A 22,749-nucleotide genomic window follows, 5' to 3' on the forward strand; every position below is an offset into this window, starting at 1 on the left:
CCTGCCTTGCCATGGGTCACAGCCTTATTTCGGGCTGCAATAGGAGCTGGAGCCAGAGGCTAAAAGCACCAGACCCTAGGAAAGACAGGTGCCCTGGCAACAGGCCTTTGCAGACAGAGGGCTTGCACCCACATGTACACACACGCTCACATATGCACACACCAAAGTCACCTGGAAATGTTGAGGGTCAGCTGCTGGTAGCTTCCGCTTGTTAACTATTATATCCTTAGTGCCAAGAATGGTGCCTGATAGGAACTCAGTAGATATTTGTCAAAGGAAGGAATGGATGGATAGACAGATGGACGGATGAATGAATTGCTCCTCAATATCTTTGCTTGACTTATCATTTTCTTCCTTCCTTTCTTCTCTCCTGCCTTTCTTCTTCTGGCACCTTCCTGCCTGCCTTCTTTTCTCCCCTCCTCCCTCCCTCCCTCTACCTTCTCACATTCCCTGAGCCTCTCTCTAAGGACTGAAAATAAATAAGGCAGGGCTCTGTCTTCAAGGAGCTCAGCCAGGTCAGATTCAGACGGGTAAACAAGCTTTGGGGAAGGCTCTGGGAGAGCCCAGGGGAGGGAGTTACCAGCTCAGCCTGGGGTGGGGGGTGAGAAGGCTTCCCAGAGGAGGACACACTGGAGTTGGGCCTTGAAGGATGAGTGGGAGTTCACTGCGCAGAGAAGCGGCATGGCAGGCAGTGGACATGTCACCTACAAAGATGGGTAGGGGGTTGGCAAGTAGAGCCTGAGCTGGGGGCAGTGCTGAGAGATTAGCCCAGACAGTGGGGGCAGCGGCCAGATCCCAGCAGGCTTTCAAAAGGAAACTGTGTTTATGAAGGGTTGCTGACAAGATTAAAGTGGTGAAATGGAGTGATCGGATTGGCATTTTCCAAAGATATCTTTGCTGCCATGTGGGAAATGGGTTGGAGGGGGCCAGACTGGAGGCAGGAGGACCTGACTGTCACCAGGAGTGGCTGGATCAGGGCAGTGACAAGGAGATGGAGAGGAGAGGGAGTTGAGGGTTATTTGAAGAACCCTTGGGTCTTCGTGAGGAACTGGATGTGGGAGGCGAGGAAAGGGCGTCCCACTCCCCTGTTTCATGCTGGGGTGACTGGAAGGGGAGGAGCAGGAGGGGTGGGGGCAGACACTGAGGTCAGTTTTGGATGAACTTTGAGGTGTCGGGGGACTGGGATGAGATCACCAGTAGGCAGTGGGACACTGTGCTGCGGTGAGGCCCCAGCCGAAGATAAAGATTGGGTCCAAGGCACACACACCACTCCTGGGGAAGGGTGGACCTAGCAAGGATGGGCTGGGTGCAAGGTGGGGAGCACCTGTGTCTGTGTGCTGGCAGACTATCCTGGGGTGTATTTCTGACACCTCTCAAATCAGAAGCCTGGATTCTGCTGTCTACCACCCTGACCTTAGCTTCCTGGCCCTCGGTGGGCCTGAGCTTCTAGAGAGGAAGAGTGAGGTGTGTTCCCAGGGCAAGCTCAGCCTCACCTGGGAGCAGAATCGCAATCCCCTTCTCTGGCCAAAGGACACTCCTGTCAGGAGAGGATGCCTCATGGCCCAAGTCCTTGCCTCACTGGGGCTGCCTGGCTCAGATGGGACCTCTTACAGTGGCTCCTTTCCTGCCCTGGCACCCCCACCTGCCATGAGGAAACAGCCTCAGAGCACAGAGCCCTGACCCAGCTTGGCCCTGTCCACTCTGGTGACAGTGCTCTGTGGTCAGGGCCTGGACAATACCACCCTGAGACCTTACCTAGACCAACTCTCCCCATTATGCGGGTGGGGAAGCTGAGGCCTGGAGAAGGAGTGGGCTCACCCAGCGTCACCTCACTTATCCATGACAGGACCAGGACTGCAGCCCAGGTACTTCTGTGGCCTCAAGTTATCCGTTGTTCCCATCTCTCCCCATGGCTGCTTCTTCCCAAGCTCCCATCCCATGTGTTGCAAATATTCCCAGCCACCCAGAGTCCCATGGACTGCTCTATGCTTGGGGAGAAGGGAAGGGCATCAGACACAGCTAAAAATGACACAAGAGGCAGAAGAACGCAGGAAGCATTTATTGAGGGCCAGAGCTGAATTCTACAAGAGGCAAGAGGCAGGACACAGGCAAGCTCTAGCGGGTTAGAGGAGAGGCTGGGGAGAGGGCAGTGACAATGAGAGAACAGCCAGGGGCTGGCTTGGGAACTGCCGGTTTCTCAAGGCTGCCTCCTGCTAGTCCTTTGGGAAATGCAGGTAGAAATGGATCCTCTATGCTACTGCCTCAACCAGAGGCCTGATGGTGTCCCGTCTCTGGGAGGGGCCCTTAGCCCCAGTCTCCTGTGCCACAAGGGACCCAGCAGCAGGTGGGGGCTTTGGTAAATATAGTCACTCATCATTAACTGAGTAAGAGCACCTTCTCATCTTCACACCAGCAGGAACATTCCTGAGGCCCAAGGAGCCCTCTAAGGTCACTCTTTCATTCCAAAGCACCCCGTCCCAACCCTATCTTCCGTACTGACCTTAACTCCCTCCAGCCTCACTTGAGGGTTCCAGATCTAACATCACCCTGGTAAGTCCCAAACCCACACTGTCCCTCACCTTTGGCAACATCCTGGTATCCTTTCACCTACATACGTTTGATCCTCAGCCAATTCCATCCCCCCAGCTGATCCTGAAGCTAATATTCTGAACCTCTAGAAGGCTCTACCAGCCAACTCTGGAAACTACAGAACTCAGCCATATTCCTCCCTGAGTCCCTCCTGGGGACTGGAATCAGAGCCACCAAGGTTTAGGGAACCAGTGAGGGCCTGCAGCCAGGCTCCCCCAGGTCACTGGGCACCAGGCACTAGCTAGGTCAGAGTGCACTGGGGAAGGGATGGGACAGGATAATGTCTACTTTTCTGGGCACAATATGGACACTGGGACTGAGGTCTGACACTGAAGAAGGGGACATTTCCAAGGGGGCCAGTAATACAGGCAGTCCCTAACCTAACACCCTGCTCATGTACCCAAGCTCATCGGCCCCTAAATTCAAGCCCAACTAGCCCACCACCACCACCCACCCCCCACTTCCTAATACCATGGAATGCATTTCAAGATTGGAAGAGCCCTCAGGGGTCATCTGAGCCAATCCTGTCCCCTGCTAGAATCTCCTCTATGCATCCTGGCCATGCTTTTCATATTTCCCATAACAAGTAACTCTTTGTCTCTCTCTTTCCCAATAAGCAACCCCAAACTGAGGGCAGTCAGGTAAAGTCACATGGTAGCTCTGTATCTCTTCTCTCCCCAGTTCAGCTTTGAGCCCAGAACCTGCCATGAATGGGCCCAGAAGGAACAGATGAGCTGGAGGCCCAAGTCCTGGGCCTAAGGGAAATCACTGCCTTATAATTCTCTTATGGCTGCAGATAAGATGTCCTGGACAGTCTGAACTGGGATGGAGAAAGTAGCATGACAGGGACCCGGGGAGAATTTTCCTGCCTCTTCTCTCCAGAGGGGATAGTGGGACACCTTGAGCTGGCCTGGGAGACCTCTCTAAAGGTCATTGTGATAAAAATAGAGCTTGTCTGGGAAGGGATGGAAAACAGCTGCTCCTGCCTGGGACTTGGTGCCAGGGAGCCGGATGGTCAGGCCAGTGCCTGGACATGGAACACACCCCGCTTGCCAGACTCCAGACAGCAGAGCCAGGAGTGGGGGGAGGAGTATGGAACCCTGAAGGTAGCAAGTCCAGGGGTCCATATACACACTGCCCTGCCTCATCCAAGGCACTAACTAGTGTGTGTGTGCGTGTGTGTGATAGAGAGGGAGACACTGTGTGTGTGTGTGTATCTGTGTGTCTACTGATGGGATGGGGAATTTTGACGTTTGTGGATTGCCTTGGCCAAAGCCACCATTAAACAGATGGGAAAGCTGAGGGTCAAACAAGGAAGGGTCTTACCTAGGGTCACACAACAGCTGAATGAGAGCGAGGGCTGGAACTCAAGCTTGCGTCCCTAACCCATCCCCAACCCCAGAGCTCTCCTCTGCTGACCCCTCATCTCTGGGGCTGCCCAAAGAGGCCAGACTCTTTGGGTCCCCCAGGTCTAATAAGCCTTCTTCTGGCTCTGCCCTCCCGGGGTGGGGTCGGGGATGGGGCTCTAGGTGGTGCAGGAGGCCTCGGCGGGGAGGCTGCCACGCTTGAGCCGAAGGCTGCCATTCCACCCACGGGGACAGATATTGTAGCCGAGGATGCCTGGAGACTTAGCCCCGGAGTCCTCGGAGTCGAGGGACACGTCGGAGTCCGTGGGCGAGCGGCGGTAGAGGAAGGGCCTGGGAGGCGCGGGCAGCGGGCTCCGGGGACTGGTGCAGGACGAAGGCCCGGCGGGCAACGGGCTCCGCGGGATGGGCGCGAAGGCGGCCCCCGGCACAGCAGCCGAGCCGGGGCGGGCGGGCTGTGGCGAGCGCATGCGCGGGGGCGGCGGCGGCGGCGCCCTCGGCGGGGAGAAGGGCCGCAGGTTCTCGGCGCCCGCCGACCGCGGGGAGGCGCTCTTGCGCCGGGCCGCATTGATGATGTTTCGCGCCAGAAGCGCCTGCAGCTGGCGGCTGGGAGGCCGCGCCTCGGTCTCGGGTCGCAGCGGGGACACTGAGCGCTCGCTCCACGAGGGAGACATGGGCGGCGGCGGCAGCGGCGGGGGGCTGCTCATGCTGCTCCCGCGGCCTGGCTCCCACGGCCCCGGGCTCACCCAGCCGTCTAGGCTGCTGGGGGGCCGGGACGCGCCCGGCGTCCAGGGTGGGGAGGTGGGCAGGCTCTCCCGTCGGTCCTGGGGAGAGAGCAGAGAGGGTGGGGCAGGCATTAGTGCTGGTGTCCTCCACACCGGGCTTTAGGAAGGGACGAAGTCCGATTTGTCCATTACACCGAGAAGGGAAGCCACCGATCCAAGTCAGGTAGTGCCTGCAATAAAACGCAGGCTCTCAAACTCTCAGCCCAAAACGCCTGAAGAGTCTCCGCTGTCTTGTGTCTGCCTCCGCGTTAAGAAGACTCGCTTTGGGGAGAGACGCCTTAACTTACTAACTGAGCTTGGGCAAGTTACTTCACCCCTCTGGGCTTCAGTTTCTGCTTCTGTAAAATGGGGTGTGATAACAGCACATAACCCTATAGGGTTGTTGTGAGGGTTAAATGAGATAACTGATGGAAAAGAACATTACATATATTGGCACATTCCTTGGAGGAAAGTTCTCAATAGATGTTGATTACCATAAAGAAATACCAGAAGGGCCTGGCTCAGTGGCCCGCGCCTGTAATCCCAGCACTTTGGGAGGCCGAGGCGGGTGGATCACCTGAGGTCAGGAGTTCGAGACCAGCCTGGCCAACATGGAGAAACCCTGTCTCTACTAAAAATACAAAAATTAGCGGGCATGGTGGCGCGTGCCTGTAGTTACAGCTACTGCGGGGGCTGAGGCAGGAGGATCGCTTGAACCTGAGAGGCGGAGGTTGCAGTGAGCCGAGATCGTGCCACTGCACTCCATCCTGGGCAACGGAGCGAGACTCTGTCTCAATTAAAAAAAAATACTAGAAGGATATACATGAAACTAACCAAAGTGGTCACCTGTTAGGAAATGGGGTGAGAACAGGAACAGGGCACACAGCCTGAGGCACTGGGAGCTGCTCTGTCTGTGACACATCCTGGGAAGCTTTCAGTCAGGCTAGCTGAGGGAGGCTTTGGTTTCCCCATAACTTAGGGAGAGGAGCTGGGAGGGAGGTCCTGGACCCAGGGCCACATGGGAAGAACTAGATAGAGGCTGAGGTTAGTGTCTCAGGGCCAAATGCCAAGTCAGGGTGGGCTCTGTATGTCCTCTCGTCTGACCACAGTGTCACCCTGAACAGGGAGGTGGGGCCTAGAGCTCATGACCCAAGCCAGTCAACAACTATTGAGGCAGGGGAACCCGGTTCTTCAGCCAGGAGAGTAGGCTGGGGCAGGGAGATGGGAATAAGGCTTTTTGATATATTACTTTTTATATAAGTTTAGATTTCTGAACCATATGAATGTATTATCTATTATCAAAATTAGAATGTAAAAATATTGACCATTATTACTACTTTTTTTTTTTTTTTTTGAGACGGAGTCTCGCACTGTTGCCCAGGCTGGAGTGCAGTGGCAGGATCTCAGCTCACTGCAAGCTCCGCCTCCCGGGTTCACGCCATTCTCCTGCCTCAGCCTCTCCGAGTAGCTGGGACTACAGGTGCCCACCATCACACCCGGCTAATTTTTTGTATTTTTAGTAGAGACAGGGTTTCACCGTGTTAGCCAGGGTGGTCTCGATCTCCTGACTTCGTGATCTACCCGCCTCGGCCTCCCAAAGCCCTGGGATTACAGGCTTGAGCCACCGCGCCCGGCCTATTACTACTTTTTAAGATGGAGTTTCGTCCTTGTTGCCCAGGCTGGAGTGCAATGGCACAATCTCAGCTCACCGCAACCTCTGCCTCCCGGGTTCAAGTGATTCTCCTGCCTCAGCCTCCCAAATAGCTGGGATTACAGGCATGTGCCACTACACCTGGCTAATTTTGTATTTTTAGTAGAGACGGGGTTTCTCCATGTTGGTCAGGCTGGTCTCGAACTCCTGACCTCAGGTGATCCGCCCACCTCAGCCTCCCAAAGTGCTGGAGTTACAGGCGTGAGCCACCGCTCCCGGCCAACTATTATTAAAGTTGGACTTAGGGAAAGACCCTCTCAGCCCCAAACCCCTTCCCATGTTGCCATAGTCACCTCCTCATCTTTCCTTGGATGCCTGAGCAGGGAGGAAGATCCCCCTGACAGATGGAAATACAAAAGGAAGTCGGGTCATTCCTCCCTAGGCAGCACACGCCCCTCACTGAGCTTTTTCACAGCATGGGGAGGGGAGTGTGGTTTTGGAGAGGCCAAGATGGTGAACAGCTTGGAGGCTATGAAGCACTGGTCGGCGATGCACAGCCATACCTGTTTCCTATGTACTTAAGGACTTTCAGTCTATAAACTTCGTTCTCATCCTTTATCTCATTAGGTTTTCACAACAGACTAGTGAGGTAATTAGCATTACCACACCCATTTTTCAGATGATGAAAATGAAGCTCAGAGATGTAAATAACAATCTAGTGTGTTCTGCCCCACCAGGAAGTGTGTGTGTGTGTGTGTGTGTGTGTGTGTGTGCGTGTGCTGCTCAAAGCCTACATGTTTAAGCGGTTTGAACTGGTTTGGAAGTGGAGGGCTTGGGAATCCCTGCCTAACATGTATCTCCTGAACTTTCCAACTGTTCACCCAATCAGATACCAGCAATAACCAGTCCACCTTGCCATTCAATCCAATCCAAATTCACTAGCAGTCATCCGCCAGAGTTCAGAGCTAGCCAGTCCATTCCATGCTTCCTACCCAATCAAAATCTAGAACCATCCAAAGATTTATTCTTTCATCCAATCAGTGATCAGCCATAACCAAGCCAGTCATCCTCTCATCCAACTGAGAGTCTTCTAATTCCTCCCAATCCAAAGGAAATAGACACCAATTGTATGTTTTATCCAAACAGAATGTAGCAGCTGCCAGATGAGCCCAGACTCCAAACTAGAGCCCTTTAACCTAAAGAGGAATGTTATACAACAGCCTGAGCAGGACATTTCTCATGGGATGCTAATGCTGGAGTGACCCTTAGAGACTCCCTAGGGACATCCAAGCTCCCAGTCATCAAGCTGAAAGTTAAGGCTCGGCCTGGGATCCCACTCTTTTCTTCCCAGGGTCAGAATTGTGTATACATGAGCCAGAGACACTGGGAGCTTCTCTGTGACAGTGGAACATCCCAGCCAGGCTGGCCACGGAAGGCAGACCCCACAGTTCAGGGAGAGGAGCTGGGAGGAAGGTGCCAGCTCCAGGGCTAGAAGAGGAGGGCTAGGGCCTAATGCCAAATCAGGGTGGGCTCTGGCATGACCCAACACCTGACTACAGTGCCACCCTGAGCAGGGAGGTAGGGCCTAGAGTTCACGACCCAAGCCAGTCAATAACCACCCAAGGCGGAGGAACCTGGGGTCTTCAGCCAGGAGAGTAGGCTGCACAGGAGAGCTATGATAACTACCTAAAAATCTCTAAAGCATCGTTTCTGCCTTTGGTGGCCACAAGGGGAAAACTGGGGTCAACAAGTGGAAGGAATAACAATTCAGCCAAGACTGAAAAACAGAAGGGCTCAAACGGGGTTGAATGTTTGAGGGCAGTGGTAAGCATGACCTCACCCTAACAGCCATGCCTGGGCACTGACTCTGTGTGTATGTTTGGAGTGGGGGGTGTGCACAATACAAAAAGGCTGCAGGAAATCAGAACTGTTCACTTTCTGACAGAGAACTCAATGCACCATGCACACCAGAGCTCCTTGGGAATGCTGTGGGTGAAAATTCAAAAAGTAGCATCCACTCAATGCAACCCCAGACCCAAAGCAGGGCACGTGTGTGGGGTGAATGCATAAGTAGAACACAGTCAAACCTGGACTGTCAGAGACCAAATGGTCTCTGAACTCCTTCTGTAATCCTTTCACTGCACAGAAGGGGAAACTGAGGCTCAGAGATTGGAAGAGGTTGTCTGAGGTCACATACGAATCAGATGCGGACCTGGGGCTAGAACCCAGTTCTCCTGACCCTTGATGGCAGTTCTTTCCTCCCCACCAGGGGCAGAAACTCCATGCTTTTAGCATCCAGACAGTGAAAACAATGGCAAATGTGGGAAATGGCCAAATTTAGATAATGGGGAGCAGGGAGGGGACCTAGGGAACTGGAGAGCGAATGCTGGCTAGAGGAATTTCTATTCCACTTGTAAAGAACCCAAACAAACCTCAACCAGAAGAGGTAGTGCATTTTCCCCAAAAGTCCTCTACAGTATTTTTGGCCAAACTCTGTGGGAAGGAAAGAACAAAAGGTTGCAATTTGCACAGGATTCTGGCTCCCTGAATGCTGTAGAGAGGAAGCCCTCATTTCCAAGCCAGCACACGTCTGTACCAGTGCAGAACCAGACACACGGCAGATGCAGGCAGCACGCAGGACACAGCCACACTTTCACACACAGTAATTAAGCAGGTCCACTCCACTTCCCAGGCTAGAATCAGGGAGGAGGAAGGGAACCCTGAACCCTAGCAGCACGGAAGAAAGAAAGAAGCAAGACGGATTTGAGGCAGAGTGTATTGAGAACATGAGAGAAAACAAAGTTGGGGGCAGAGCTCAGCCTGGCCGCAGGAGCTGCAGAATGAAGGGTGGGCTCTTCCATTGGTGGTCCTCAAGGGTTGAAGGGAGCAGGGGTCCAGGGCAGGGGCTTCACTCTGTTCTGGGAGAGGCCAGGCCTGAAGGAGCCGAGCTCACTCACAACTTCCCCACGCATACCCCCTCGATCTGTGTGAAATGAGCTCACTAAGAAGGCACCCCTGTTCCCATGGAGACAAGCCCAGAGCTCACAAAAACTGCAGGCTCAGCCCAGCATGGGCACTGCCTCCATCACCCCTTGCCCTACTAGGGAACCCAGAACTAGGGCTGGGAAAGAGAAGTGGGTGGTCCTTGGCCCCCAGCCTTGTGAAGCTTCCATCTGAATCCTGCCACTTGTGTCTGTATTCTCTCACCCCCTACAAAGCCTGGTTTGGTTGGGGGCTGTATCATATCACCTCTAAAAGTGTCAGAGGCGATGGGGAGTCTCCAGCTACCTGACTTAACACCCTCCCTGTATGAATGTGGAAACTGAGACCTATAGACACACATGCAGTTGGTCTGTTAGAATCCAGGTCTCAAGTCCCAGATTTTCCTCAAAACTCTAAGATCTCCTCTGTCCCTTCCCACTGCACTGCTATGCACCTGTCCCAGCTCCTGCCATGCTCCTACTGTCCCCAGGCAATCCTGAGCCTGAGCCAGCCCAGCCCAGCCCAGGCATCCCTTGGCCTCCTGCAGCAGCTCATTCCAACCCTTCCCTCACCAGGTCGCCCTCACAGCCATCTAACGCCACCTGTCCTTTAGCAATAGCCCATTTCCTTTCTCTTTCTTCCCAGGGGACTGTCTTGTCACTTACAAGGTCTTTCTTCAAAGCACCAGCCTATCCTCTCAGTCCTCACAGATTGTTACAGCTAGAAAAGCCCTCCTTGTATAAATGATAAAACTGAGGCCCAAAGAGAATGTGAGTGGGCCAAAGTCACAAAGCAAATGAGAAGGTGACATGGGACTGGAACCCTCCTCTCCTGCCTCCCCCTGGGCCCCGTTCCACTACACTGAGGTGGCTTCTTGTAGTCAGACAGATCTTGGTTGAATCTGAAGCCAAAACAGCCAATGGATACATGGCTAGGGGCCATCCTCCCTGTGGCACACCCACATCTGCATGGCCTCCTACAGGGCTCTCCTTCTCTTGGGGATCCCCTGGGACGTCCCCCACCCCTAGAGCAGTGACAGCAAGCCAGGTAGAATTGGGGCTGAGGCCTGGGCCCAGTGGTCTCCCTAAAACAGAGCCAGGCCTCAGAGGGGGCAGGAAGAAAAGCGTCAGACAGCAGTGGTGGGCTGAGTCCACAGCCAGCAGAAGGACCCTGGAGGGGAGCGCAGGCGGAGGCGAGGCAAAGCTCTCTGAAGCAGCGTAGAGGAAACGGTGTCCAGAAGACAGAGGCAGAAGAGACAGGCCCATGGAGGTGAGAATCCAGCAACAGGAATAAAGATGTCAGGAGCTTGAGCCTCAGGAGGGAGGCCCCTCTGGGGCAGCTGAGGAGGCAGAGCCTTGGCTGGCTGACTTCACAGGCACTGGCAGGCTCTGTCTGCTCCAGAAGTTCCTGTTAGGATCCCCTTCTAGGCCACTCCCCCAGCAAGACGCTGGCATCAGACTGTGCATCCCTACAGCTCACAAAGGCCGGAGGATGCCTCTCTACCGCATCAGGGCTGCCAGACAGTTCTCTCTCCATGACCCTCCTCCCACTCAGACATGGAGTCCGACCCCTGTTGTAGTAGGGGAGGGGCAGCTTCAGCTCAGAGAGGGGAGGCGACTCGCCCAAGGTCACAAAGCCAGCTGGTGGCCGCATCTGACCTTGAACCATGGACTCCCCATTCTCCTCACTCAGCTCTGTGACATTTCCTGCCACGTCTGCTCTCCATCTGGCCCTCAAGGAGGGGACCTTGACCGGCAGTGGGACCCCCATGGGGTTCGTTACTTGAAGCAGAAGGAAGGCTTCCACACCTGAGCCTCGATCCCGGCGTTCCGGGTAGAGAAGGAGGGCCTGGGCGCCTGCTTGGCTCGGGGAGACCACGCCCTGGAGGGAGACACGGGGGAGATGTCACCGCCGTAAGGAGGGCTCACGGCAGTGGGCTGCAGGCTGTCCTGGCCGGGGGAGGTGTAGAGGCCCGGTGAGGAGCGGGAGGGCCGAGGCAGGGCAGGAGATGGAGGGAGAGCCCCCTTGGGCAGGTTGGGCACCAGGTCCAAGGAGCTGGGCTTGGCGGGCGAGGCAGCTCTTGGCGAGACCTTGGCAGGCTCCTTGATAGGTGAGAGGACAAAGAGCGAGGGCCGCAGCTGGTATGGCGGCTGCTTGGTGGGCTCTGGGCGCAGGACCCCATTCTCAGGCAGGTAGCCATGGTAGAGGGAGGCAGGTGGGGTCCGGGCTGGGCTTCGGGATGCCACTCGGAAGGCCCCGGGGGCATTAGTGGGGTATTTCCAGGAGGAAGGCAGGGACATGGTAGGTGATGGGCAGCGGGCCAGCTCTGGCGTGTGGCTTGAAGACTCGATGACATATTTCTCCATCCGTGACTGGCGGCGGGCGTAGAGCTCAGCCCCCTTCCCAGAGGCCTCGGAGAGGTTCTGGTTGGGTTTGGGCTTCGGCTTGGCCTGGATGCGGGGTGACTTGAGGCAGGAGGCCCACTCTGGGACCGCCTCCTCCACCGCCGCGGGGCTGGCCCTGTCGCGATGTGCTGGCTCCTGCTGGAAGTTGGAGGCCTCGGCCCCCAGTGCGAAGGGCTCCTCCTCCACGCCTACCTCCCCCTGGTCCCTCTGCCGCCGCTTCTCATCCGCTGTCTGTACCAGATCCAGCAGGTCTGGATTCGGGGTCACCTTGGGTTTCTCCACAAAGGTAAACATGGATTTGCGGCTGCCCCGGCGGGCCATCGACTCCTCCAGAATGCCTGTCTTGCTGGCAGGAACCGCCTGGCCCTTCAGATGAGAAGACTTGGGGTCGGAGCTGGGATACAGGGCAGAATATGAGGGAGGAGACCTCACCCAGGAAGCCAGAGGGGCTGTGGACAAGGTCTCAGTGTAGGTGGGGGGTGCAGTGAAGTTCCCCAAGGGGCGTCTCTCTGAGGCCGGGCTTCGATGCCCCATCATCCTCCTTTCCACCATGGGGCTGCGGGACATTATGTGTCTCTGTGGCCGGGGGCTCCTGTCTGGCAAACTGGGGGGCTGGGGAGCCGGGGCCTTCTCCCCAAAATGTCGTCTCTCTAGCATGGGGCTCCTCTCCATCTGGCTGGTGCCTCCTGGCGCCTGGATCCCAAAAGGCCTGGCCGTCCTGTTGACCACTGATGGGGGCTTGGCCAGTGTGAAGTGGACCTCACTGTAGACCTTGGTGGGCGTGGTGGCAGCTGCTGGCCCAGACATCTCTTGATCTGCTGACACCACTAGGGTGTCGGGCTGGATGTCAATGAGCAGGGAGCTGGACATGAAATCTGAGGCTGGGGGCCTGGAGCTGGGGATGAGCGTAGCTTCTCTGGAGAAGGTGCTGGTGGTGGTAGCTGGAGTTGATACCTTGTCAATCAGGAGTGTGCTGCATCTCACCTCCTCAGCCGGTGCCTGGGGTTGCCCATCAGCACACAGGGTGCTGGGTTTGGAAGCAGGCCCTGTGCCATTGGATGGGAGTTGGGCCTCCGAGGAATTCTGTTGGATGCTAGAAAGTGGCAGGCTCTGTGGGACGACAGTTGCCGGTGGGTTCTGATTGACATCGGTGGCTGGCGGATTGTGGCTGCTGTTAGAAGCTGGTGTGGTGAGCGTGGCACTGGGCGAGGCAAGGTTTTGGTTGACATCTGCAGCTGGGCTGTGGACCTCAGCTGGAGGTGGGGCCGGTGAGGACTGCTGGGCCTCTCGGTTTTGGGACAGGTGCAGCCCATTGGCCGTCAGCAGCGCTGCATTCTCCTTTAGATAAACCACCAGCGGTACCTCTTCCTCCTCACTGGCCACCTTCTCCAGGTGCCGCAGCAAGCTAGCCTCCTCTGAGTACCCCTCCATGCTGTGGCCAGGGACCCCTCTGTCGGGGCTCTGGGGATTGGGCTGCCGTGGAGGGCCTGGCTCCGGCAGCGAGGTGGAACTCAGGCTCAGCCCCGGCGCATGGCCTGGGGGGCTTGCAGGGAGCACTCTAAGGGACTCTTGGCTGGGCTTCTGTCCCCTCTGGCCGTGGCTCTCCAAGGTGAACTCGTTCACCCTCTGCCGGCGCCTGTTGAAGAGCTGGACACCTCGGGAATTGGAGCTGGGAGGGGTGGTCAGCTGGGCTGCAATCTGCTGGCTCCGCGCCTTGGCCTCTTTCAGATCCTTCTCCGTGAGGCTAGTGCTCCGGCCCAACGCTGCAGGGAGGGACAGAAGCCCAGTTAGCAAACAGGAATGCAGTGACACAGGGGTGCACAGACAGACAGGCGGACAGAGATGGTCGCCTCGGCCCTTCCTACACAGGATCTCTTCTGGAATTTAATCGTCACTCACTGTTTCTTAGAATTAGCTCACTTCGTAATCAGCCCTGACCTACCTTTCATGGCCCAACTCAAATGCCACCACGTCTACGCCACCCTGATTATCCTCTCAGGATTAACTGGTCCCTGATTTGGATTCCCCCTGACAGTTGCTGATATGGCACTTTACGAAACTGAGTATGAACACATCACCCTAGAAGTCCCACCATGTCCCCGGTTCCTCCCCACTGCCTTCTCCTCTCTCATTAGGCTCTGCCACACTGGCTTGCTTTCTCTTCCTTGAAAATGCCAAGTATGTTCCTGCCCCAGGGCCTTTGGACTTGCTGCTCCCTCTGCTTAGAATAATCTTTTCCCGGGTAGCCGTCCATGCTGGTTCCTATCTTGCCACTCAAGTCTCAGCTGGAATATCCCCTCTCTGGAGGCACTTTTCCTTCTCCTATCCCATCTGTTTTGTTTTCTCCATAGCATTCGCCAAGTTGAAATGATCTTTATGTTTCCCTGTCTGCTATCTGTCTCCTCACCTACAGCATAGCTCCAAGGGGCAATGACCTTGCCTGACTTTTTTGTTTTGTTTTGTTTTGTTTTGTTGTTGTTGTTTTGAGAAGGAGTGTCGCTCTTGTCACCCAGGCTAGAGTGCAGTGGCGCAATCTCGGCTCACTGCAACCGCTGCCTCCCAGGTTCAAGTGATTCTCCTGCCTCAGCCTCCCGAGTAGCTGGGACTACAGGCATGTGCCACCATGCCCGGCTAATTTTTGTATTTTTAGTAGAGACAGGGTTTCACCATGTAGGCCAGGCTGGTCTCGAACTCCTGACCTCAGGTGATCCACCCACCTCGGCCTCCCAAAGTGCTGGGATTACAGGCATGAGCCACAGTGCCTGGCCACCTGACTTGTTTATCACTCTAACAGCAGCCTCTAGAACAGCACCTGTCATACAGTGGCACTTGGTAGATATTGCTTGAATGCACAAATGAACCTCCAGAATATTTTCTGTGTGCCTTCCTTAGGGCCCTTTATACTTTCAGAATTATAGTATAGGAATGTGCTCTAATTTTTTTTTTTTTTTTTTTGAGACGGAGTCTCGCTCTGTCGGCCAGGCTGGAGTGCAGTGGCGCGATCTCGGCTCACTGCAAGCTCCGCCTCCCGGGTTCACGCCATTCTCCTGCCTCAGCCTCTCCGAGTAGCTGGGACTACAGGCGCCCGCCACCATGCCCGGCTAATTTTTTGTATTTTTAGTAGAGACGGGGTTTCACCGTGGTCTCGATCTCCTGACCTCGTGATCCGCCCGCCTCGGCCTCCCAAAGTGCTGGGATTACAAGCGTGAGCCACCGCGCCCAGCCTCTAATTTTTTTAAACAAAAATATTTTAATAAACCACTGTCTGCTTTAATTTTTTACATTTGTATTTATTTATTTTTTTGAGACAGTGTCTCACTCTGTCACCCAGGCTGGAGTGCAGTGATGAGATCTCAGCTCATTGCAGCCTCGACGTCCTGGGATCAAGTGATTCTCCTGCCTCAGCTCCCCAAGTAGCTGGGACTACAGATGTGTGCCACCATACTCGGCTAATTTTTGTATTTTTTTTGTAGAGACAGGGTTTCACCATGTTGCTTAGGCTGGTCTCAAACTCAGGTGGGCTCAAGTGATCCGCCCACCTCAGTCTCTCAAAGTGCTGGGATTACAGGCATGTGCTTTGATTTTATAAAGAGATGCCACTAATATTTCCCCTTTTTAGAGTAGGTAATACATTCACATAGTCTAAAAATTTATTTATTCATTCATTTTTATTTTATTTTTGCTCTTCTGAGACAGGGTCTTGCTCTGTTGCCCAGGCTGGCATGCAGTGGCACCATCATAGCTCACTGCAGCCTCAACCTCCTGGGCTCACGTCATCCTCCCACCTCAGCCTCCCAAATATCTGGACTATCGGTGTGCGCCACCACGCTTAGCCGATTTTTTTTTTTTTTTGTATTTTTTGTAGAGAAGGGGTCTCGCTATGTTGCCCAGGCTGGTCTCAAACTCCTGGGCCCAGGTGATACTCTGGCCTTGGCTTCCTAAAATGCTGAGATTATAGGCATGAGCCACCACACCTGGCCCTAAAAATTAAAACATAAAAAGGTATACAGTAAAAAGTGTCACCCCATCCCTGATTACTGTGTATCACAATCAGTTTCTTCTATCTCCTCCCAGGATTTCTTCCCACTTTTACTTAAATAATCATGATTTTAAAATTTACATCTTTTAACACTAGAAAAGTAACAAATTGAGCTAGTTTCACCAATGACTACTCTAGAACATTGCATTCTTTTATCTGCACAAGACCACAATGAGACAAGCATTGCTTGCCTGTGTTTTACAGAAGAAGAAACGGAGGTTCAGAGATATATAAGGAACTGCCCCAAGGTTGCAAAGCCAAGGGTGACAAAGCTGGAGTCAGAACTGTTCTTTCTGGAGTCTCCAGTCCATGCTCAAGCTGTCTACTCATCCCAAAAGGTCTCTTTGGGACCTAAGGGGCAGGAACAAGGTCATCATGGGTCGGGGTTCAGTCTGGGACTTGAGGTGCTGAGATCAGGCTGAGTTCAGTCCCCTATTAATCTATAAGATCACTATAGGCAACCATTTCTCTTTCTATCCCCAGTGCCCAGCTGGCACACAGTTGATGCTCAGTTTATAATTGTTGAATAATAAATGAACAAATGCTGCATGAACAAATGCATTGACAGACAGGTGGATGGATCAGCCTGTGACCAGGGTCAGAAGCAACATCAGTGGCTAAGAAAATTCCTCCCTCCATCGCCCCTCTCCTCCCTACTGTGGGAAGCTAATTAGTTCTTGAGGAATCCGACCCTGCCCTCCCCTCCCTTGCCCTCATTAGCACTGGCCATGGCATGCTGAGCCTGTCTCCAGGGACAGTCTTTCCAGGCATCTTGCCAGCGAGGCTCTGAATTCGTGGACTCTCAGAGCTGGAAGAATTCTTACAGAGGAGGTATTTCATGGCCACTCTGTTTTATAGGTGGGAAACAGAGATCCAGAGAGTAGCCCAGGGTAGAGCCGGCTGACCCCACATGGGACCCGCAGGGAGGCCCACACGGAGCAGAGAAGCTGTGACCAGCAGTGTCACAGCAGCTCCACTGGGGCCAGGCCAGGCAGCCACAGGCTTTCTGGCCCCAACCTCCTTCTTCCCTCCTCCATCGAACCTGGTTTTCCCCTAACCTATTAGAAACAGTGAAAGCACACAGCCTATCCCACCCACCCATGATACTACTCCCCTCCCTCAGTAGGACTCCTCTCCTGCCTGGATCACCCTATCTATTAAAGATGTCTATCAGCCACCTATTAGCCAGGCTGCTCCCCTGGGAGGAGCCTAAAGGACCGGGTGCCAGCCACACAGGAGGGCTCTGAGAGGTTGCTCAGCTCATGCAGTGTCTGTCTCCCCTGCTCTGCTTAGAAACCAGGCCTCCTGGCCTGAATCCAAGCTCTGCCATTTGCTAGCCATGTGACCTTGGCAAGTTACTATACCTCTCAGAGCCACAGTCTCCTTAACTTGACATGAGTGTTGGGAGGCCACAGTGAGATCACGAAAATGCCAAGGCCTGACAGCCATGAAGCCCAGGTGGACAGACAGAGGGCTCATGCTATCCTGGCATAAGCTGGCAATTGGTCATCCCATTTCACTCCCTGGAAAAGGTCAGATACTCTTCTAGCACAGGAGATTGACTGAAGGTCAAATAGCAGGAGATTCCAGAGCTACAGGGAGGCAAAGCTTACTGCCCCAAAACACGGAATCTCGGAATCTCAGAGGTGGCTATCACCAAGTCCAATCCCCACACAATTCTTGCATCTTCAAAGCCACACCCTTGAGTGTGCAAGTCTCTGTTTACATACTCAGGTGACGAGCTCAATCCCCCAGGAGGTGTCTTCCACTAATTAACATTCCTCAGCTAGAAAGTTCCTCCTTACATTCACTTCCATCCACTTTTTTTTTTTTTTTTTTTCTGAGACAGGGTCTTGCTCTGTCGCTGGAGGGCAGTGGCACCATCATGGTTCACTGTAGCCTCAACCTTCCAGGATCAAGCAATCCTCCCACCTCAGCCTCCTGAGTAACTGGGACTACAGGCATATACCCGTATGCCTGGCTAATTTTTGTATTTTTTGTAGAGACAGGATTTCACTACATTGCCCAGGCTGATCTTGAATTCCTGAGCTCAAGTGATCCACCCACCTCAGCCTCCCAAAGTGCTGGGATTACAGGCGTGAGCCACCACGTCCAGCCTTCATCCACTTTCTTGATGTGGTTCTGCCTCCCCAGGCTGCACAGAAAAAAAGTCTTCTCAGCCAGGTGCGGTGGCTCACGCCTGTAATCCTAGCATTCTTGGGGGCCAAGGCAGGCGGATCACGAGGTCAGGAGTTCGAGACCAGCCTGGCCAATATGGTGAAACCCCATCTCTACTAAAAATATAAAAATTAGCCAAGCGTGGTGGCGGGCACCTGTAATCCCAGCTACTTGGGAGGCTGAGGCAAAAGAATCGCTTGAACTAGGTAGGCAGAGGTTGCGGTGAGCCAAGATCACGCCACTGCACTGCAGCCTGGGCAACAGAGCGACATTCCGTCTCAAAAAAAAAAAAAAAAAGTTTTCTCATTCATTCCAGCCTGACAGCCCTGCAGATTTGCAGCTACATCAGATCCCCTTGGGACAGGGTCAGGATAAACATCTCCAGTCTTGCCAGTGTTTCTTATGACACAGTTGCAGCAATAGTAGCCAATATTGATTGGTCACTTACTGTATACCTATACACATACTTTACTCATATTACTTAATTTCCAAAACAACCCTAAAAATCACAAACTATTATTATGCACACTTTATCGATGAGAAATCTACGGCTCAGAGAAGTAAAGTGAGCTGCCCAAGATCACACAGCCAGAAGGAGTAGAGCTGTGTTCACACCTGGCTCTATGTTACTGCAGAGAGCACCAGGCTCCTGGCTGGCTGGTTCCCACCGTGTGAGGCTCATAGAAAGCACTTCAGTGTTTGATTACTCCAGACCTCTCAATGCCCCTGCATTTTTCTGCTTTTCTCTTTACTGGCTCTAGAAGGCCATGGGTTTAGAAAATCCTCAAATGTCAGAGTTTGAAGGGCCTTTAGAAATAAGCTGGCCTGGGAGGCCCAGCCAGGGAAGGGGTCAGAGAGGAGGATGTGAGCCCAAGACCAGGTCAGCTGACTCTCAGTGAGGCTCCATTCACAGCCTGCGCTGCTGCTAAGATCCCATCACCACCACCTCTCTGAGCTTAGAACTGCTCCCAAGCTACTGTTCTGGAACAAGAGGAATGGCAGAAAAGGCCAGGAGTTAACAGAGCCCTGCCCTCCAAGGCAAGCTCCTGCAGCCCACACTCCAGCCCACAGTGACTCCATGGAAAAGGAATTCAGCAGGAGGTTTGGACCAGATCCAGCCAGCCATCCAGATGATTTTCGCCACCCTTCACAACAAAGCTGGGGAGGCGGGGGGACACCCCAGAGTCCCTTGTAGCAGGGCACCAGGGGGCAACTCCATCTAAAATTCCTCAGACTAGGGAGCTGCCCTCTCTGGCAATATCCCAGGCAGCAGCTGCTCAAGATCATGCTCTTGGTGTCAAAGGTGGGGGTGGGGAGGTAGCCAAAGGCTACAGGGGACAGGTACCTCATTGAACCCTCAATCAGCCTGGCTGTGGCCTGCACTTGTGCAAGTCATGATGTCCCCACCGCCTCCCCACCTAAACTTCTGCAGGGCCAGGTTGGGGTGCTAGCCCTTTAAAGACCCACTCTGGACATTGGATCAGGAGCCCTGAAGATAGGCCTTCAAGAGAGGAAGGGGTGGAGGGCGGGCACAATGAAAAGCTGCCTGGGGTCAGGAGACTTGGGTCCAACAGGGTAAATCCTGAAGTGGGGGAGTAGGCGAGAAGCCCCAGCACAGCCATTAGAAGGGGGTTTGCAATGACTGCTGTCACTACTGAGCCCCCGCTGCAGCCCAGGCGCAGTGCTGTGCACTTTATGCTCACCACCTTGTTCAGTTCTTACAACAGCTCCAAGACATTAGTCCTGTGATTCTTCTCATTCTGCAGATGAAACTGGGGCTCAGAGAGACCTGCCCAGGGTCACACAACTTATGAGTGACGGACCTGGAATTCAAACTCAGAAAAGTCTGGCTCTGAGTCTGATCTCCTAACTATTCTCCTTCCAGACTAAGACTCTGGAAAGCGGAAAAACAAGAGAGGCTCCAGTGCTCTTGGATGATGGTCTGCAAAGCCCTCTGCTTCCTCATCTCATGATCAATGCCCCTTGGCAATGTCTTCTCCCCTGCAAACCCAGCTGCCTAGAACAACTCCTTCTTTCTCCCACTTCTTCCTCTCAGGAGAAGAGTTGATAAACTCATTCTTACTAAGGTAGAAAGGACTGCTAGGGGATGAAAGATGAGTAGAGTGGAAAGATCACAATGCTGGGAGTCAGGCCCAGTTCTCGTTTGGCGTAGAAAGGGACAAACCCTTTCCCCCACCCCTACCACGCACCGTGGACAGCTGCCTGTTCTGCCCACCACTGGGGCCCGTGTGGACGAAGGATCCACAGGAGGGAGGTGGGGCCGGGGAAGGGAGGCCAGAGCAGAAGGTCAGGACAGGGAGAATTCAAGGAAATGCTTCTTCACACGATGCCGTCAATGGGAGTGTCCAGCCAGGGTCGGGTGGGGCGGGGTGGGACAGGGAGCCAGGGGTAGGAATAGAGATTGGCTCAAGGCAGCCCATTGTGGTAGTCCAGGGGTCTTGGCAACAAGAAGGGTAAACAGGCTAGGTAAACTGCCCCCCCCGGTGAGGTCAGGAAGGAACCAATGACTGGCCACTGCACAACCTCTGGCTCAGCTGGGGGCAGGAAGATGGAGAGGCCTGAGTAACAGCCTGGCTACCTTGCCAGCCCCTTCCCCATTCCTCCCACTGAAAGGAGGAAATGACACAGGCTCCATGCCCTGGGGAATTCTCCATCCCCAGAGTCATGGCGAGCGCAACCTGACTGGGGTCGGCAGACTGCCAGACCTCCTCTTGGGAGGAGAATAATCTAGGCTTTGGTGGGAAGGACTGCCGGGCATGGGAAAAGACACAGAAATGGGGTGGGGAGCCCCAGGCCCAGCCCCCGCCTCACCACTCACAGGCTGGCAGAAATCACCACATACCTCTCCCTTGATGCCCAGAGGAGAGACTAAGATCAGAGGGGGGATGCCACATGCCCTAAGTCATATACCCCAAGCCACAAAGGCACCTCCGGGTGCTCATCTTACTCACTCTGCTGGGTCCTCCCTGAAGCCAAGCTTCCCCCTGGATGCTCCTGCCGGCCTTCAGGCCTCGGTTCTCAAAGCCTCCGGCAAAGGCAGCCAATTGCCTGGCTGACGAAGCCAGGAAAATCCCACATCGGCAGCAACATGAAGGAGCTGGATATGACTTTTCTCCTCCACAGATGACTCAGCCCAGCTCTTTATCAGGAAAACCGATTTTGCAACAGCCTTTTAAATGGCCTCTCCACCCCCAGTCTCTCCCCCGCCAATCTACCCGCCCCACGCTGCCAGATTCATCTTCCTCCCTCCGGGCTCCACTCATGCCTCTCTCCTGCTCAAAACCCTCTGCTGCCTCCCCAGGACATGGAGGATCAAGAGGAGAGTCCTCATCCTGGCATTCAAACCCCTGCCATCGGGGCCTGCCCAAGAGCTCACTCACCTTCTCTCTGTGCCCTCAGCAACAGTGGAGGGAGTTCAGTGGCTTGCAGTTCCCACAGCCGCCCAATGAATTCCTGCCTGCAAAGCAGCGTTTGCACAGACCCCCTCTACCGGGAGCCCTCCTCTGTCTCACATCCTTTCTACATGCCCTAATCCTTCAGATTTCCGGCCTACCTAGAATGCCACCACCCCCTCCAAAAAGCCTTCTCCCTGATTCATCAATGTTCTATCTGCATCACTTAATAACCATCACCTTGTGTATTATTTATTCTAGTAAAAGTAATCTTTCAGAGTGTGCTCACCACATGCCAGGTAGCAGGACAGGGCCTTACTTCACTTACTTCCACAGCAACCCATGAGGCCAGCACTATCCTCATCTCCATATTAGAGAAGACGCTGGCTCAGAGGGGTGCAGCGACTTGCTCAAGGTCACACAGCCAGCCAGAGGAAGAACTGAAATTCAAGCCCAGTTTGGCCTAATGCCCAGTGCAGGGCCAGTCACGTGGGCCACGCTGCCCCCTCCCAGTGTTTTGCTTTGTAGCAATCAGGGGCTGGGTCTTATTTTCCCGCAGAGACTGCAATGGCCTCGAGGGCAGGGGCCTCTACTGCTTCACTTCTGTATTCCTCCCTCGTCCCCACCACATCTTCCACTGGCACTTGCAGAATAAACATGAAATCTATGAGAATGACAAGAGCCAACATTTTGGGAGCACCAGATGCTGCCAAGCCAAGGGTTTAACGTGCCTTTTCTCATTTAATCATTTAATCCTCACAGCAACTCATAGAGGAGGTTCCCTTATCCCCATTTCGTAGATGAGGAAGATGAGGCACACAGAAGCAGCTAACTCACCCCAGGTCTCACAGCATAGCAAGGGGCCCCTGCGGTCTGACTGATCTCAAGCCTGGACGCCTTCCTTCTGAAGAGCTCCCCACAAAGCAAATTCACCTTCCTTACTCACCCACCCAGGCCCAGCCCAATGGCCACTTCTTGTAGGAAGCCCTCATCAATCCATTCAGACTCCTAGATCAGTGCTCCTCCCCTGTTCAACCTGGCCCAGAGGCCCCAGAGCAGGAACAGGGCTCAGAGGAAATGGCAGGTTGAGAAAACTCAGAAACCCAGGGGAAGGAGGCTGGGCCCGGCCAAACTTCTGGTTTCTCTCTGCTGGCAGTGGGTCGGGATCAGGGAGGGCAGAGATGGAGGGGTAAGGGGAAGCTAAGATGAGGGCTCCACAGTTAGTGCAGGCCTGACCCATCTTCTATCCTTGCAGACCACAAGCCCTGCTCCCTGCTGGCTGACCAGGGCCCTGCCAAAGGCCAGGAGCCACAGCCTCTCTCTTGCCCATTCTACTGGGGTAATCATTAATCTATAATCAGTCG

General features: G+C 54.2%; 1 protein-coding gene across 4 annotated transcripts in view; it reads right to left on the reverse strand.

Annotated features, from left to right (window-relative positions):
• Positions 1-2,044: 2,044 nt before the first annotated feature.
• Positions 2,045-22,749, reverse strand: part of SYNPO (synaptopodin) — a 41,569-nt gene continuing 20,864 nt past the window's right edge. For 3 of the 4 annotated variants that reach the window (XM_063643163.1, XM_055285612.2, XM_063643165.1), the window contains exons 2-3: positions 11,159-13,518; positions 2,045-4,777 (exon numbers count right to left, since the gene is read on the reverse strand). In XM_063643163.1, coding sequence (XP_063499233.1) covers positions 4,115-4,777; positions 11,159-13,518 — 3,023 coding nt within the window. In that variant the 3' untranslated portion in view covers positions 2,045-4,114. Of the gene's footprint in view, positions 4,778-11,158; positions 13,519-20,944; positions 21,140-22,749 lie in introns of those variants that run through there. The other variant, XM_063643164.1, reaches the window with a different exon arrangement.

The sequence above is a fragment of the Symphalangus syndactylus genome, chromosome 7 (assembly GCF_028878055.3).
Source record: "Symphalangus syndactylus isolate Jambi chromosome 7, NHGRI_mSymSyn1-v2.1_pri, whole genome shotgun sequence".
Classification (NCBI taxonomy): domain Eukaryota; kingdom Metazoa; phylum Chordata; class Mammalia; order Primates; family Hylobatidae; genus Symphalangus; species Symphalangus syndactylus.